The 14,319-nt window shown below is 43.2% G+C and overlaps 2 protein-coding genes across 3 annotated transcripts in view; one reads left to right on the forward strand and one right to left on the reverse strand.

Moving 5' to 3' along the window:
* Positions 1–14,319, reverse strand: part of TBCC (tubulin folding cofactor C) — a 270,412-nt gene that overhangs the window by 73,071 nt on the left and 183,022 nt on the right. The window lies entirely within an intron of this gene.
* Positions 1,140–10,624, forward strand: LOC142197106 (uncharacterized). Of its 2 annotated transcripts, none has more exons than XM_075267174.1 (6): positions 1,140–1,225; positions 3,166–3,227; positions 4,963–5,076; positions 6,391–6,642; positions 6,733–6,852; positions 10,380–10,624. In XM_075267174.1, exons 2-6 carry the CDS (start codon positions 3,181–3,183, stop codon positions 10,384–10,386), a joined length of 540 nt encoding a protein of 179 aa, XP_075123275.1. In that variant the 5' UTR covers positions 1,140–1,225; positions 3,166–3,180; the 3' UTR covers positions 10,387–10,624. The 2 variants fall into 2 exon arrangements, with proteins under 2 accessions (XP_075123275.1, XP_075123274.1); XM_075267173.1 differs by lacking the exon at positions 10,380–10,624 and adding an exon at positions 7,136–7,985.

Raw genomic sequence — 14,319 nt, forward strand, 5'->3', positions numbered from 1 at the left:
CTGTCATAGGAATGTTACTATTGAGGCTGGTCGATAACTATGGAACTATTACAGGTTCAAGTCCCCTAGAGTGAAGGGGAGTTAATGAAATAGTAAAAAAAAAAAAAAAAATTATAAAAGTTCAAATGACCTTCCCTTTCCCTAGAATGCATATAAAACAAAAAAAAAATTACTGTAGGTATCCCTTTGCCCGAAGATGGTCAGTCTACAAACTTAATATTTCCACAATGCGAAAACAAACGTGTTTTAGTGATCCAAAAAGTGCCAAAAAGCGGTAACAACAAAAACTACAATTTGTCCTGCAAAAATAGAGTCCTCACATAGCTCTGTGAACAAATCAGTAAAAAAAAGTTCTAGACGTCAGAATACGGTGACGCTGTAAAATGGGATTTTATTTAATAAAAGCGGTAATACATCATAAAACCACTGTGACTATGGTAACACTGTCATCGTCATGACCCGCTCGATAAGCTTGTCGCGTCCGTTTCAACACAGAGTGAACACCATAGAACTTAAATGCAAAAAATAATGAGCGCCCCCCCTCCCACAAAAAACATTAATAAAAGCTAAGTAAAACACTGTATGTACCCCAAAATGGTGCCCACTAAAAATACAATGTGTCACGCAAAGAATAAGCCCTCACGTAGCTCTGTCAACAGAAAAATAACAAAGTTAGGATTTTTTTAAGGCTTAGATTGAAAAAAAGCTAAATTGCTCTGTGCCATTACAGGGTTAATAGAGGGTTAATGCCTATTATGGGGCAAATTTAGGGAGACTTTGCCCCAAAGGATGATTTTTATTTTTTTGTTGTTGCGATAGCGCTTGAAACATAAAAGCTGTACTGTGATTGGTTGCTATAGGCACTTTTTATACGTGCCTATTTTTTGCATTACTTGGAATGATCCCAATGAGGACGAGAACCCGCGGACGCCTTGTAAAATAGAGCACTGTCTCTTTAATTGCTGTACGGACCAGCTTAAACATGGCGCCGCACCGGCTTCAGGCTCCGCCCCTTACCAAACTGATACTTCCCGGCTTCCCGCTGAGCCGTCAGCTGCTCAGCCAATCAGCGCCTCGGAATCCCTTCAGCATCTTAGCCAATCAGCGCTGAGCTGTCGCCCGGCCGTCACTGGGCGGTCTCCCTGACGAGAATTCTGCGCCATCTTGGATTCGTTCATTCCGAGGGGTTGAGCGGACCGGGAGCTTATTCTGTAGACGGTAACCGGTAAGTGACGCTCCGGTTTGGGTTATTAACTCTTATTTGCCCTGATAGAATTCTGTAGGAGCTCTTTCTATGTGACCTGAGGGCTCAGTAGTCTCTATAGGCGGCCGTATACTGTAATGAATGGGGCTCTGAGGGGACAAGTAGCATCTTTGTCAGGTACATCCTATGCCTGCCTATGGGGGTGTATATATCTTCTCATAGTGTGTATACTGTATCCTCTATATAGGATAGCAGCCCAGGTAGGTACGTCTTATAATTGTGGAACTACAAGTATCAGCATGCCCTGTAAGGTTATAGGTTTCCCGTAATGTATTCGGTCTCCTTTGGTGACCACGCCCACTTTTTCATTGGGGTTACTAAGAGCGGGGGCTTGGACCCTACTAATCGAACATTAAAGGGGTCACTCAGGGTAGGGGGTCGCTGCAGCTCAGTGGCGGAACGGGAATGAATTTTAGGGCGACACGGTAAAAAAAAAATTCCGTATGTATTTTTATAGTGTGGCACGTGACTTATTGCTTCAATTTTGTCGCGTGTCCGATTAGTGTTGCGATTTTTAGTCATGTGTAGTCTTCGCCTTATGGGACTGCCGGAGATGGATGAGGCCGGGATATCTCGGGGTGGGCGGTCCCACGGAAACGAATAGTGCGGCGGCGTTTGTTTTTGATCAGCCTCTCCATTCAGACTAGGGTGTAAAACACAGACGTGTCAGGAGAGGTGATGGGTCCTCCCCAAAACGTGACCAAAGAATGTAATGCTAAACTATGGGAAAAAATACCGTATTACCCTGATACCAAACTTCTGTGAGGTAAGGGGGTCCATGGGAGGGGGATACAGTATCCAATAATTGTCATGTAGGGGCCTATCACAGGAGTAGAAACCTGCAAACTCATTACAATGTAGAAGATAGGAAGGAGCAAATTGGCCAACAAGTGCACAGGAGGCGGAGCCTGATTGGATTACAATCGATGTGAAACGGGCAGAGGCTGAAAATCTCATTCACTATTAAAGGGGCAGCAATCCCAGAGAAGTAGTCTGTAGGGAGCTCCACCCCTGGTGCACCCTGAGGCTGATTTGCAAATCCATAAAGAGACAACGATCTCTGCATTGCTTCATCAGTTTGTGGCCACAAAAGAATGTCCCTGCTCCTATTACATGGCACGATGGCAGTCACCCTTAAAGGGATATTCCAGTTCCAATAAGTCTGCCTGTTTGTGCAGTGTGTACCACTCCATTCATTGGAATGTGGACCCCCTGTAAAATAACAATTATGCAGCATGTTGTTTTGGACTGTATTATGCTGCTCCTGTTATTCCTCCTGGAAACAGTCATAAATTGATTTTGAAGTTACATGTCTCTGTCCGGTCAGGGCTGACCATGTCCCACTCCATACAGAGATACTTCCTGACAAGGCTAATATTATTGGGGTGTGTTCTTTATGAATTTACACACATATGGCTATATGGACACCCTATGTGACCCCTCCCTCTGTGAGCCAGGACAGGGCGACTCTCTATAGGAGCCTCTTCTATACTGGCAGACTGAACCTATATACAGGCGACCACGCAAACAAAGTATACAGCGCGGTATTTTAACATTGTGGCAAATATAGCATTGTGGCAGCATTGTGACAGCCTATGGTATGTTGCTGAGTGACCACACCATGGCTTATGTCTGATAAAGGCAAATCTACCCAAGTATATTTTTCGTGGAGGACAGTGTGCACAGAGTCTAACTGTAAATGTGTAATGTGACTGTAAAATATTGCAGGTCAGCTGATGACAAACCGATTTTATTTTAATATTTTTTTTTTATTTTGTAGTATGTTTTGTTTAGTATACGTTTGCTATGTTCACAGTTTGGATTGTTGCAATCTAACTACTGTATGTTTTAACTTCTTTATCTTTTTTTTTTTTTTTTTTTTTTTTTTATTATAAACACAGAAAACTGACCCGAAGATGCCAATGGACCGTTTTGATATTGGCAATGAGCCCAGGAAATTCAGGTACTTTCTTCACTAAAGAGTTCACGTTAGCATCCATCATGTAGCGCTGTTCATAAAGATTGATTGCCTATTGCAAATGAATGCTTTAAAGGGGTTACCCAATTTCCAAACATTATTTGCAAATACGTCCACAGCGCTGCTAAATTCTCCCTGTTCCCTTGTGTACCCTTTTGCTTCGCTCTATTATGATTATTTAAATACAGTGAATCTGTGGACAAACTACATTTCCCATGATTCATTTGGCGGCTCTCACTCTCCGTGTAGCCCTCCCTTTCCCTTGGTCCCCTGCAATGAATTCACAGGTAAATCACTCCAACGTCCGAGGTCACATGCTGCTGTGATGTTTTCGTTTGATGGCTGCCCTGCTCACAGGGAGGGGTAGTGAGATTGAAAACAAAATGTCACAGCTGAAGTCATTGACCTGAAAATAAATCGGATAAACAGGAAGTGTTTTATAGCGATGCCTCTTGTTATTTGGCCCATAATTTTAAAAATTAAAATAATTTTTCAAAATATAAAAATGGCCGACCCACATTTTATATATTAAATAAATATTAGGTGTCCCGGAGTCTGAAGACGGTGAACACCATAGCATGGAAAAGATTGAGAATCCCAAAAAAATAAAGCAGTTGGGCAGAGCGTTAATTATGGCGCTAAACCAACAGGATCTTAGTCTCATACACCGCTCAGGAAGACTAGTATGTGCCATATTTAAAACTTGGATTTGTTTCTTTCATGGACCCGAATTTTTATAAATTACAATACATCCAAAATGAATTACCGTATATACTCGAGTATAAGCCGACTTTTTCAGCACGTTTTTCATGCTCAAAAAGCTCTCCTCGGCTTATACACGAGTCAGGGTCCACGGAGCACAGAAAACTGGAAGGGGGAGGTCCTTTAGTGCTGCTGCTCTGTGATTGGCTTGTCATGAGGTCACGTGATTGTGATGTCATCGAAGGTCCTGTAGCCACTGGTATGTAACATCTGCAGATAAGGGGTTGAGTCTAAATCCTAGTAGCTCCGCCCACACCACAGTCCGATCAAATGGTCATGACGTCATCAGAGGTCCTTTAACCCACAAGGATTTAGCATCTACCCTGCAGATGAGTGGCCAGGATTCATTGTGTCTTATGGAAGATGTCTGTTGTATGGAGGAGGAGGCTCCAGTAACGTGACACACGCAGGGACCGTCCTCTAGTTACTCTGCCTAGTAATGTCAGGCATTGGGGGTTATTAATTTAGTTTCAGTAACTCCATGTGCCTCACATTAATAACAGGTAACTCCATCATGTCCCTCATATTAACCCCCTGTTTGCCCCATATAAGGGTTACTAATATGTGAGACACATGAGGGGACTAATGAAGGACCTTAATTATGAAGATACCTAATTATTACCGCCATATGTCCCACATATCAGTAACTCTTATGTGAGGCACACACGGGGTTAATGTGAGGGACATGATGGGGTTAACGGCTATTACTATGATCCCCATGGAGTTACTAAGCTGTAATGCACATGACCAGGCTTTTTATTTGCAATGGTGGATTCCCTCCCTCGGCTTATACTCGAGTCAATAAGTTTTCCCAGTTTTTTGTGATAAAATTAGGGGTCTCGGCTTATATTTGGGTCGGCTTATACTCGAGTATATACGGTAATAAAAAACTGAACACGTTATTTTACCTTGCTTTCCTCTAATTTTTTTTTTGTCTTGCTATGTTTATTTTTCATAGGGGCCGAGGAAATCGGGGCAGGGGAAACTTCATTCCTCGAGGTATGAAAGGGCAAATGCCATTCGGAAGGGAGAAGTTTCTAAATAAACCAATGAATGGCATTGTACCAATGAGGTAATTATTATTATCTACCAGTCCTATGGATAGAGGATATTGTGTGGACCCTGGGATCAGACAGGCTATCGGGACTTCTGGTTTCGCTGCGTGCTCCCCAGCAGTCTCATAGAAGTGATGGCTCCTTATGGGCAACCTTGTACCATTCATATGGAGCACTTGGGATCTTTGGGCCCCAGTTCTAGTGTTTGTTCATTGACCCTTCCCCCCCTCCAATGAATAGATATTTATTCTCTATCTTGGATAAGGATAAATTTCATGAATGAGAAAACCCTTTAAAGAGGACCTTTCATGGTCCGGGGCACAGGCAGTTCTATATACTGCTGGAAAGCCAACAGTGCCCTGAATTCAGGGCACTGTCGGCTTTCCCGTTCTGTGCCCCTGGGTAAAGAGCTAGCAGTGCCGGTACCGTAGGTCTTTACAATCAGAAGGGCGTTCCTGACAGTCTTGTCAGGAACGTCCTTCTGTACAAGCAGCGCTAATAGCGCTGTGCTCTGAGTTCCTCCCCGCTCACACTGTACAGTAATAGGCGCTGCTGTGGAGAAGGACGTATCTGACAGACTGTCAGGAATGCCCTTCTGATTGTAAAGAGGTACGGTACCGGCACTGCTAGCTCTTCACCCAGGGCACAGATCGGGAAAGCCGACAGTGCCCTGAATTCAGTGCACTGTTGGCTTTCCAGCAGTATATAGAACTGCCTGTGCCCAAATCAGTGAAAGGTCCTCTTTAAGTATAGAACCCCTCTATAAGGTAATGTAATTCGGTATACAATCAATTTACTGCTGACAGGTTCCCTGTAATTTCGTAGCATCGTTCCTAAGTAACATTTACGGCCCTATAACACTAAACACTTTTCTGTCCATTTGCTATTCATGAAGAAATGGAACAACACAATATAGTGACGTCACTTGTCCTATCTCTCAGGTCCGTGGTTATAGCAACGTAGTTTAAACAATGGAAGGAATAAGGTCACATTGCAGGCAAAGAAAGCAATATACAGTATTTCAATTTACAGAAGCTACCAGTATAGATAGGATCCTTGAGATGGGACAACCCCTTTAAGGGCATAGATGCTGCTCTTAAATCCTGAAGCATTTTGTTGGAAAAAAAACTATTTAGAAAGATCCCACATGGATTCTAAATCCTCAGAATATTCCTGAGTTGTACGGATTCTGCTCTGAAAAGGCATGATTTATCTCAGGTTACCTTCAAAATTCACTAAATATTTGCATTGTACAATACCCCTGGAGAAATGTGAATCTGTATTTGCGTGTGCAAGCTTTAGTCTGTATTCCTCTTTTTTTTTCGTTCTAGACGTGGTATGGGGAGAATGCATCCATATATGGACCCTCGAGGGCGTGGGGGTATGAGAGGACGACCTCCAGGATTTCTGCCACCACCTCCACCACCGCTTCCTCCAAGAGATATGGGAGAACCCTTTCCTCCAAGAGATATGGGAGAACCCTTTCCTGCAAGAGATATGGGAGAACCCTTTCCTCCAAGAGATATGGGAGAACCCTTTCCTCCCCCTCCTCCTCCACCACCACCACCCCTTGCTCCTTTAAGGTACTCTGTTATATTTCAGTCTATTCATTTATGGCTACTGATACACAGTAATACCATTCTAATCTAAATTTTTCTTGTTTTCACGTCTAGGCGTGGACATCCTCTTCCACTACCACCTGGGTTAATGGGATTTAGAGGAATGCCGCCTCCTCCCCGTGGTAGGGGTATGTTGCCACCACCGCCAAGAGGAAACTTTTCTCAACCAAGAGGGTAAGGCCTTTTGATATTTTTCCCATATAAAATTTTATTTCCAGTATTATAACTTAAGACGTTACTGAGGCTATCTCGGCCTTATTGTAGAGGCTTAGCTTTAGATTAATTACCGTCTAGGTGCCGTGTTACTCCTGCATGCAGTACTGTATATAGTTTTGTATATATATATATAAATAGAATACACCTCTATTTTATCAATAGTAGCTTTTGTTTTTTAAAAAAATTTATTTAAACCAATTTCCCATATAGCAAACACTTGTGATTTTATCCTCCCACACAGCTTTCCCAATGGACGCGGTGCTGCAGCACATCCTCCGCCACCTGGCCGGGGCCAGAGATGGCCCGCACCGCCAGGTGGCAGACGCTTTTAAAGAGACACACTGTTTACAATCCATAGCAGTTTTTCAGTGGCCGGAGAGAAACATTTTTTATTTTTATTTTTTAAGTATTTTTGGTCCTTTATTGCCAAATGAGTATTTTAGTTTGAGATCTGAAAAAGAAGGTTGTTGTTTTTTTTTCCCTCCCAACAGCCCTCATGCATTAAGTGGCATAGACAAACAAAAAACAAACAAACAAAAAATTGCAAAACCGCATTACATAAGACAAATGACTATGGACATTTTATCCAATGCGTATCCCGTAATAAAAATGCGTGGACGTTTGGGCTGTTGCACAACCCGGGACAGAACAAGATGGGGTCAAGCGTTAACTTTAATTCTAATTCTAAATATCGGACTCGTGTGCAACCTATTTAAAGATGGTTCTCAGCGTTTTCCTGTGTACGATAAGCGCTCTATATCCATATCACACTAACCAATTATACTGTCATACGGTGTTGTAATGCTGAGTGTTAACGTTAGAAAACAAAAAAAATTGTGAACACTAAGAAGCTGAAATGTCGTGAGCACGTTTAGTTTTAGAACAAAAAAAAAGGCCGACCCATCCGTGTATACGAAAGCTTGACCTCCTGTGAAGGTGGCGTTGTTGGCAGAATTGTAATCTGTACCATCGGCTACGTAATGCAAAGGTCTATTCTTCTGCATTACTTACAACATTTGGGGAAGGGGGGAGTGAAAATTTTGTTACTTTTAACGTTAATGGATTTGTATGCTTGTAAAACCTTAAAGGGATCCTATCACTCAGACCCAATTTTTTGTAGGTACCACGTCGGAATAGCCTTAAGAAAGGCTATTCTTCTCCTACCTTTTGTCCTCTTCTCTGCACCGCCGTTCACCTACAATCCTGGTTTCTCTTGGTATGTAAATTAGCTCTCTCGCAGCACTGGGGGCGGGCCCCAGCGCTCAAACAGCACTGGGGGTGTCCTCTCTCCAGCGCCGCCTCCTCTTCTACAGCAGCATCATCATCTTCAGCCTCTTCTTCCGGTGGCGGCTTGTAACTTCTAACGCCTTGGGCAGAGCAGACTGCGCATATCCACAGGCCACGAGAAAATGGCTGCTTGTACAGTATTGGAAGCGGCCATTTTCTCGTGGCCTGTGGACATGCACAGTCTGCTCTCCCCGAGGCCTTTAGAAGTTACAAGCCGCCACCAGAAGAAGAGGCTGAAGATGATGATGATGCTGAAGAAGAGGAGGCGGTGCTAGAAAGAGTTCTCTCGCAGCATTGGGGACGCCCCCAGTGCTGCGAGAGAGGGATTGTAGGCGAACGGCGGTGCGGAGAAGACGATGAAAGTAGGAGAAGAATAGTCTTTCTTAAGGCTATTCCGACATGGTACCTACAAAAAATTGGGTCCGAGTGCTAGGATCCCTTTAAGAAGATTGTATACTGCATCAAAAAGTGTTTTATAATGTCAGCTAAATCTCATTGACCAAGTGTTATTTGTTTTATAAATGTAATTTATTTTAGCCTTACTGTAAAAAACAAACCGTAGCTAGAATGCAGACTGTTCACTTTGCATCGGGGAATCTCCTCACCCCATAGTCTCAAATATTCTGCTGAGGGCTGAATTGAGAAAAAAGGGGGCCGAGGCTTCATATTTTTCAGTATTCTAAAGCCAACGCTCCGTTATCCATTCTCTTCATTGATGACTCTTAGTTTGTGGCTCACACTCCAGAAAACTGTTGTATTTTTTTCTATATATATTTTAACAGACTTGTTCCATTTCTTTAGTTCTGAAGTTAAGACCTGTTTACATTGTAACACTAAGCTAAATGTATACTCCTGCCTCAACAGTATTTATTCTAAATGTTTAATACATTTTTTTTTTTCTTTTACGTGTCTTTTTTTTTTTTTTTTTTTTATCCTGATACGAATGTAAATTATTTTTTTTTCTATTTGTATTGAGCTTTTGCAGTATTAGCCAAGCTAATGTTTTTATTAGAAATATAGATTTTTGCTGATGGAAGGTGTGTCTATAAACTGTGTTGCAAACATCAGCCCCTACACCGCTAAAAGTCATTGTATATGTACGGTACCTGGCCGTCATAGATGCAAGCACCTCTTTACTGTGCAAACATGTATGAAGGTGCGGGATCTTACACTTATTGTAGAATGGAAAACTTACACTGACGTGTGCTCTGAATGTAATACTCAACCCGAGCAGCCAATAAGACAAGACAGTAGTAAGGAGGATGTAGCTGATATAGGGGTTATCCATGTATAGGATAGGTAATAAATGGGTAGTTAATTAGGGCCTGATCTGCAAGACCTAAACATATCCCGTGGACCCCATAGACTATAATGGGGTCCGTGTGGTTTCCTTATGAAAGAGGTGGAGAGGAAAGTGCTGCTTGCAGGACTTTTCTCTCTGTATGTTTCATGCAGAAACCACATGGACCCCATTTTAGTCTCTGGGGTCCATGGGTTTCTTTAGGTAACCACTTTTTTATGTGGATAGGTTTCCGTTTGGGGAAGGGGGGAGCTGCAAGCAGAATTCCCGAACAGAAACCCGAACACAGATGTGAACATTTTATGGTTCAGGGGGTCCCCAAGCAGGCCTCAGTGTATGTTTGTAGTGGTCAGAGCTCCATTTGTGATACAGAACTAAAGTTGTTGCTATTGGGAGTCTCCATTAGGGGGCGCTTGTAGCTTACAATGTATATTTTTGTACTGTATACAGTATGCTCCCCTGGTGATTGCTGCGGAGATATATTAATAAATTTATCTGCACACAGTGCTGCACCCAAAAATCACATAGAGTTAAAAAATAGGGGTTCACATTTAGGTCAGACTTGCATGTAAAGAGTGTTTCAGCTCCTGAGTACTGTGCACTACAATATAAAGACCTAGGAGAAGAGGCGCATCTGCAAAGGAATAGTAAAGCAGTTGTCCATAGTCGCATCAGATTTCAGCTCAGGCGCTTTTGGAAAATGAAAGCTTCATTCTGGCTGGTTGCAATGGATAAGCTGCTTTACTTTGCCTTTATGTAATCCGCCCCGTAATGTGAAAATGGGTTTTCCAATAGTAGCCATTATACTCGCAGTGGTGTGCACGTATGTAAATGATGTTACTGAACTGTCGGACTGAAAGAATGATGCTCTTGTCGCTATTATTGTCACCCTTTGAAGCACATAGAAGATGGCATGCAGACCTAGGATGAGCGAGCCTTATTGTAAGGTGAGAGTGATTCTAACTTGTTTTCTCTGTGACCTCATGTCCTGGGCTTTCTATAGCAGGTAAGGCTTCAAGTGCAAAGCCAGGCTGCTATCTGGAGACCGCGCTGCCTCTAAGCTGCTGCTTTGTGCGCTCACAACTTAAGCCCCATTTAGAAAGGGATAAAAAAAAGAGGTTTTCCCTATTAGAAGTGATGGTCAATGACTAAGGTAGGGAATGGCTTTATGGCTCCGATGAGATGAGAACCTGTTGGTGATTTAGTCTTCTGAATTCACTAGACAGGTTCCTTTCAGATAGATGTTCTGGTCCTACTTAAGAATCTGTATTAATCCCAGTAAGAAGTGAAAGATCTCCTAGTGCTGTAACCTTCACTACTAAATAGGGGAAGGGATTGTATTGAGTAGGGATTGTCCCCTACAAATGAATTGTCTTATGTCTGTCAGTCCACACTTTGATGATCTATATTAGAGAAGGAGCATCAGTGTAGATTCCTTTTAGCTGGACTGAGGGCTGACTATATAAGCCAGTTGTTTATTTTGGCTTTTTCATCTTGCACCAGAAGGTACGAAGTTGTAGCAGCCATATATCGACAACTTCATTCTCCCAAACCTGTCCCCTTTCCCATGTAGGTAGTACCTGTTATATCAGACATTTTAATGAAAATCATTTTCACACAGCCACCCAAAATCTTTGACCCCCCCCCCCCTTCCTTAAGGCTAAGTTCACACAGAGTTTTTTGGTCAGGATTTTGAGGCCGTATCCGCCTCAAAATACTGACCAAAAAGATGGTTCCTATTGAAATCAATGGGAGCTGGTCAGTGCCGGAAGAAACGGCTCCCGGAAGAAAGAATGGAAATGCTGATTCACTCCCTCAAGACACTCCCTCCTCCGGACTAGGCACATTCATTTGGGCCTAATCCAGAGCAGAGTGTGCGACTGCACCGGCATCCAGTCGCAGCTAACCATATTTTGGATTGGAAGCTGAGGAGGCCTCCGCATCCCGTGTGGACCCAGCCCTAGGGTTTACTCTAATTTCAGTGCAATACCTGATCAGGTAAGACATGAGCGCTCCATATGCAGACTAATAGGAGCAGCAGGCAATGTCATTCTTATTAAATGTCAGAACTTGACGTTCAGATATCAAAATGTAAAACCATAATGACCCATCAGTGTAAAAGTTCGTACAGCGGGTGCAGTGTAATGGCTTCTGTGTCCGTGATGCCGTCTCACACTTAAGTGTTCACATCTGGCAAGGAGACGACTGGAGGTGGAGTGAACAAAGGAATCATCTACAGCAACGATTTGGGTGACCGGCCCCTCTTTTGTCAAGCATGCAAAATATATGTTTCAGAAAATAATCACCCTCCTGACCAGACCTAGAATAGTACTACGTGTATTGTGATGCAGTTAAGCCAATCCCCCTTTTTCTGAGGATCCACACTGGGCATAGGGAACCTTCGCCTCTCCAGCTGCTGTGAAACTACAACTCCCAGCATGCTCCATTCTCTTCCATGGGAGACACAAAAACAGAAGAGCAAGTATGGTGGGTGTTGTAGTTTTGCAACAGCTGGAGAGCCAAGGTTCCCTACCCCTGATCTACACCCACTTGTGCCAAGTTTACACTAACATCTAATCCTAACCACGATGGTATATCTGGGCCGATGTATTATTACCATAGTCTAATCCATATAAAACCTCTCCCTCGCTGCTAATAACACGATATAGAAAGGCAGCAGAGCTCCACATTCAGTCCTGACAGACGTCTCCATGTGATATCTTATAAGTGTAAAGTAAATGGTGACTATGGAGACTTCCCACTGACTCCTGAGAGATACTAAAACGCTTCTTTCTTGCTCAGCATTCCCATTAATAACATTACCCCGCTGCCACACTCGCTGCTCCGGTATCTTCTAGGTTAGAGCTGGTTTATTCTTCCGGCTGTTACTTTCTTCTGCTTTCTTGCTTCCTCGATACATGGATTGCACTGTTATACATATGCTGGGGCTACTCTTATATACTTTCATTTATTGAAAATTTTGACTCACCTGATGACAGAATTGATCTTACTTTATGGCGACAAAGATTGCCATGTCATCCTGCAACTCCTTCCCTCATGTTGGTGAATGGATTGGCATTTGTGACCAAGAAGGAGCCGAGACCTCAACATGTAGTCGCCAAAAAATTGAACATTACACTATTTATTTATTTAAGATGGTCGTAACATCCTTGGGTCACAATGAGACTCCATTCATCAACACGAGTGAAGGAGTTGCAGGTGACCCAGCAATCTTTGGTCATGCAATGTTTGTCGTGGCCCTAGCCCAAATTGTCAGAAAACATCACTATAGAATGAGCCTAGCCTTTTCCCCAATTTCCTAGCTACTCTTATATTAATGTCTCATGATTAGTTATCAGTCACTGCTAGAAATATTATGTCCGCCCCAGTGGTTTGGTATTACTGTAAAGGGGTTATCCTGGTTATCAGTATTAGATTAGTGGGGGTCTCAGACCTGGCACCCCCTGCTAAACAGATAGTGAACTATACAGTGAATGGGGCCAAAAGCAGACGCCAGAGAACCGCCACTACCAGAGCTGTGGAGTTAGTAGGCCAAACCACCGACCACTCTAGATTTCCAACATGTCAGGTTTGGGGACAATGATAAGCGGCCACCATGGGTGTCAGACATCAGACTATTCTCCCTCCCTAATTAGATCTCGTGCCTCAGGTGAGTGTGTATTCGTATAAGGAGGTCGGAGGAACAGTGGTTGGCCAAGTGCTTGCCAAAATGTATGACCAGACAATGTAGTGCAGCTCAGAACACATCGGGGTTGCTGGTAAACATGTATATTATTGTAAAAAAAAATAAAAGTCTTGCTTTTAATAAATTTTGAGTACTGACTCTTCAAAATGATCTGGACTCTCCATCTGCAGGATGCTATTTATCTAGGTTTGCCTCTTGGCCTGCAGTCAGACGGCCATAACACATCCCTGGTATGTGGTGTATATGGTGTATGCAAAAATCCCTCTCAATTGTGGGTCAGACGGCCTGAACTTACAGTCATGCTACAAGTTTGGAACCTTAGACCTGTGGTGGGATGGGAATGGTGGCCATATAGTACAGATGTGTAACAGGCACCGAAATGTGACCGTAATCCTAGAACTATTGTACTGGACGATAAACACATTTCTATTGGTTTTAGTTCCCTTGCTTGTAGATCAGGTGACATAGGTCAGATATCAGGAAAGAGCCTTCCTATGAGCCTGTGTAAAAGGAGGGGGGGGGGATACCCTGGGAATCCTCACAGCACATATATTATTACAAGTGGCCTCCCTCAGGATAGCCACAAGCATTGGACATGTATTTTACCCTTCCTCTCCCATAAGAACATTGCATTGGTGCAGACCAGTTCCCTATCCCTATAATAGCCCAGTGACATCACACACTCTGGCTCGGTGCTTTGGAAAGGAACAAGAACAGAGTCAAGGAAGGTTTCTTAGAATAGATCGCCTCCAGTCTACTTATTTCTCCTGTGTAATCTATAAACTGTAATAAATCCTAAAATCACAAGCTGCTGGTTTTGGATCTCCTTGCAATTCTCACACACTAGTATACGGCAGAAGGCGCTTGTAAATTCAACCTCCACTTGAGGCCAGAGCGCCTGCTGGACAGATATTAGAACAGGACATGTAAGGCCAGGGGGTTTACATCTATGTCAGTGTCTCCATTACAAGTCTAGGGCTCCGTTCCCACGGAGTAGCGCGTCGCTCATTTAGACACGTAAACACATGTCAGAGCGAGGTGCTTCAAAACAGATCCCATTGATTTCAATGTGTAGTGCGCGTAAGCTGGCACCCATTGAAATCAATGTGATCTGTTTTGAAGCGCCTCACTC

Source organism: Leptodactylus fuscus, chromosome 3 (genome assembly GCF_031893055.1).
Source record: "Leptodactylus fuscus isolate aLepFus1 chromosome 3, aLepFus1.hap2, whole genome shotgun sequence".
Classification (NCBI taxonomy): Eukaryota; Metazoa; Chordata; class Amphibia; order Anura; family Leptodactylidae; genus Leptodactylus; species Leptodactylus fuscus.

Bases quoted from the DNA above. Each gene is read 5' to 3' on its own strand.
- LOC142197106 (XM_075267173.1), top strand. From the start codon at position 3,181: ATGCCAATGGACCGTTTTGATATTGGCAATGAGCCCAGGAAATTCAG. The intron at 5,077-6,390 runs GTAATTATTATT...TTTTCGTTCTAG, and splicing joins AATGGCATTGTACCAATGAG to ACGTGGTATGGGGAGAATGC. The intron at 6,853-7,135 runs GTAAGGCCTTTT...CCTCCCACACAG, and splicing joins AACTTTTCTCAACCAAGAGG to CTTTCCCAATGGACGCGGTG.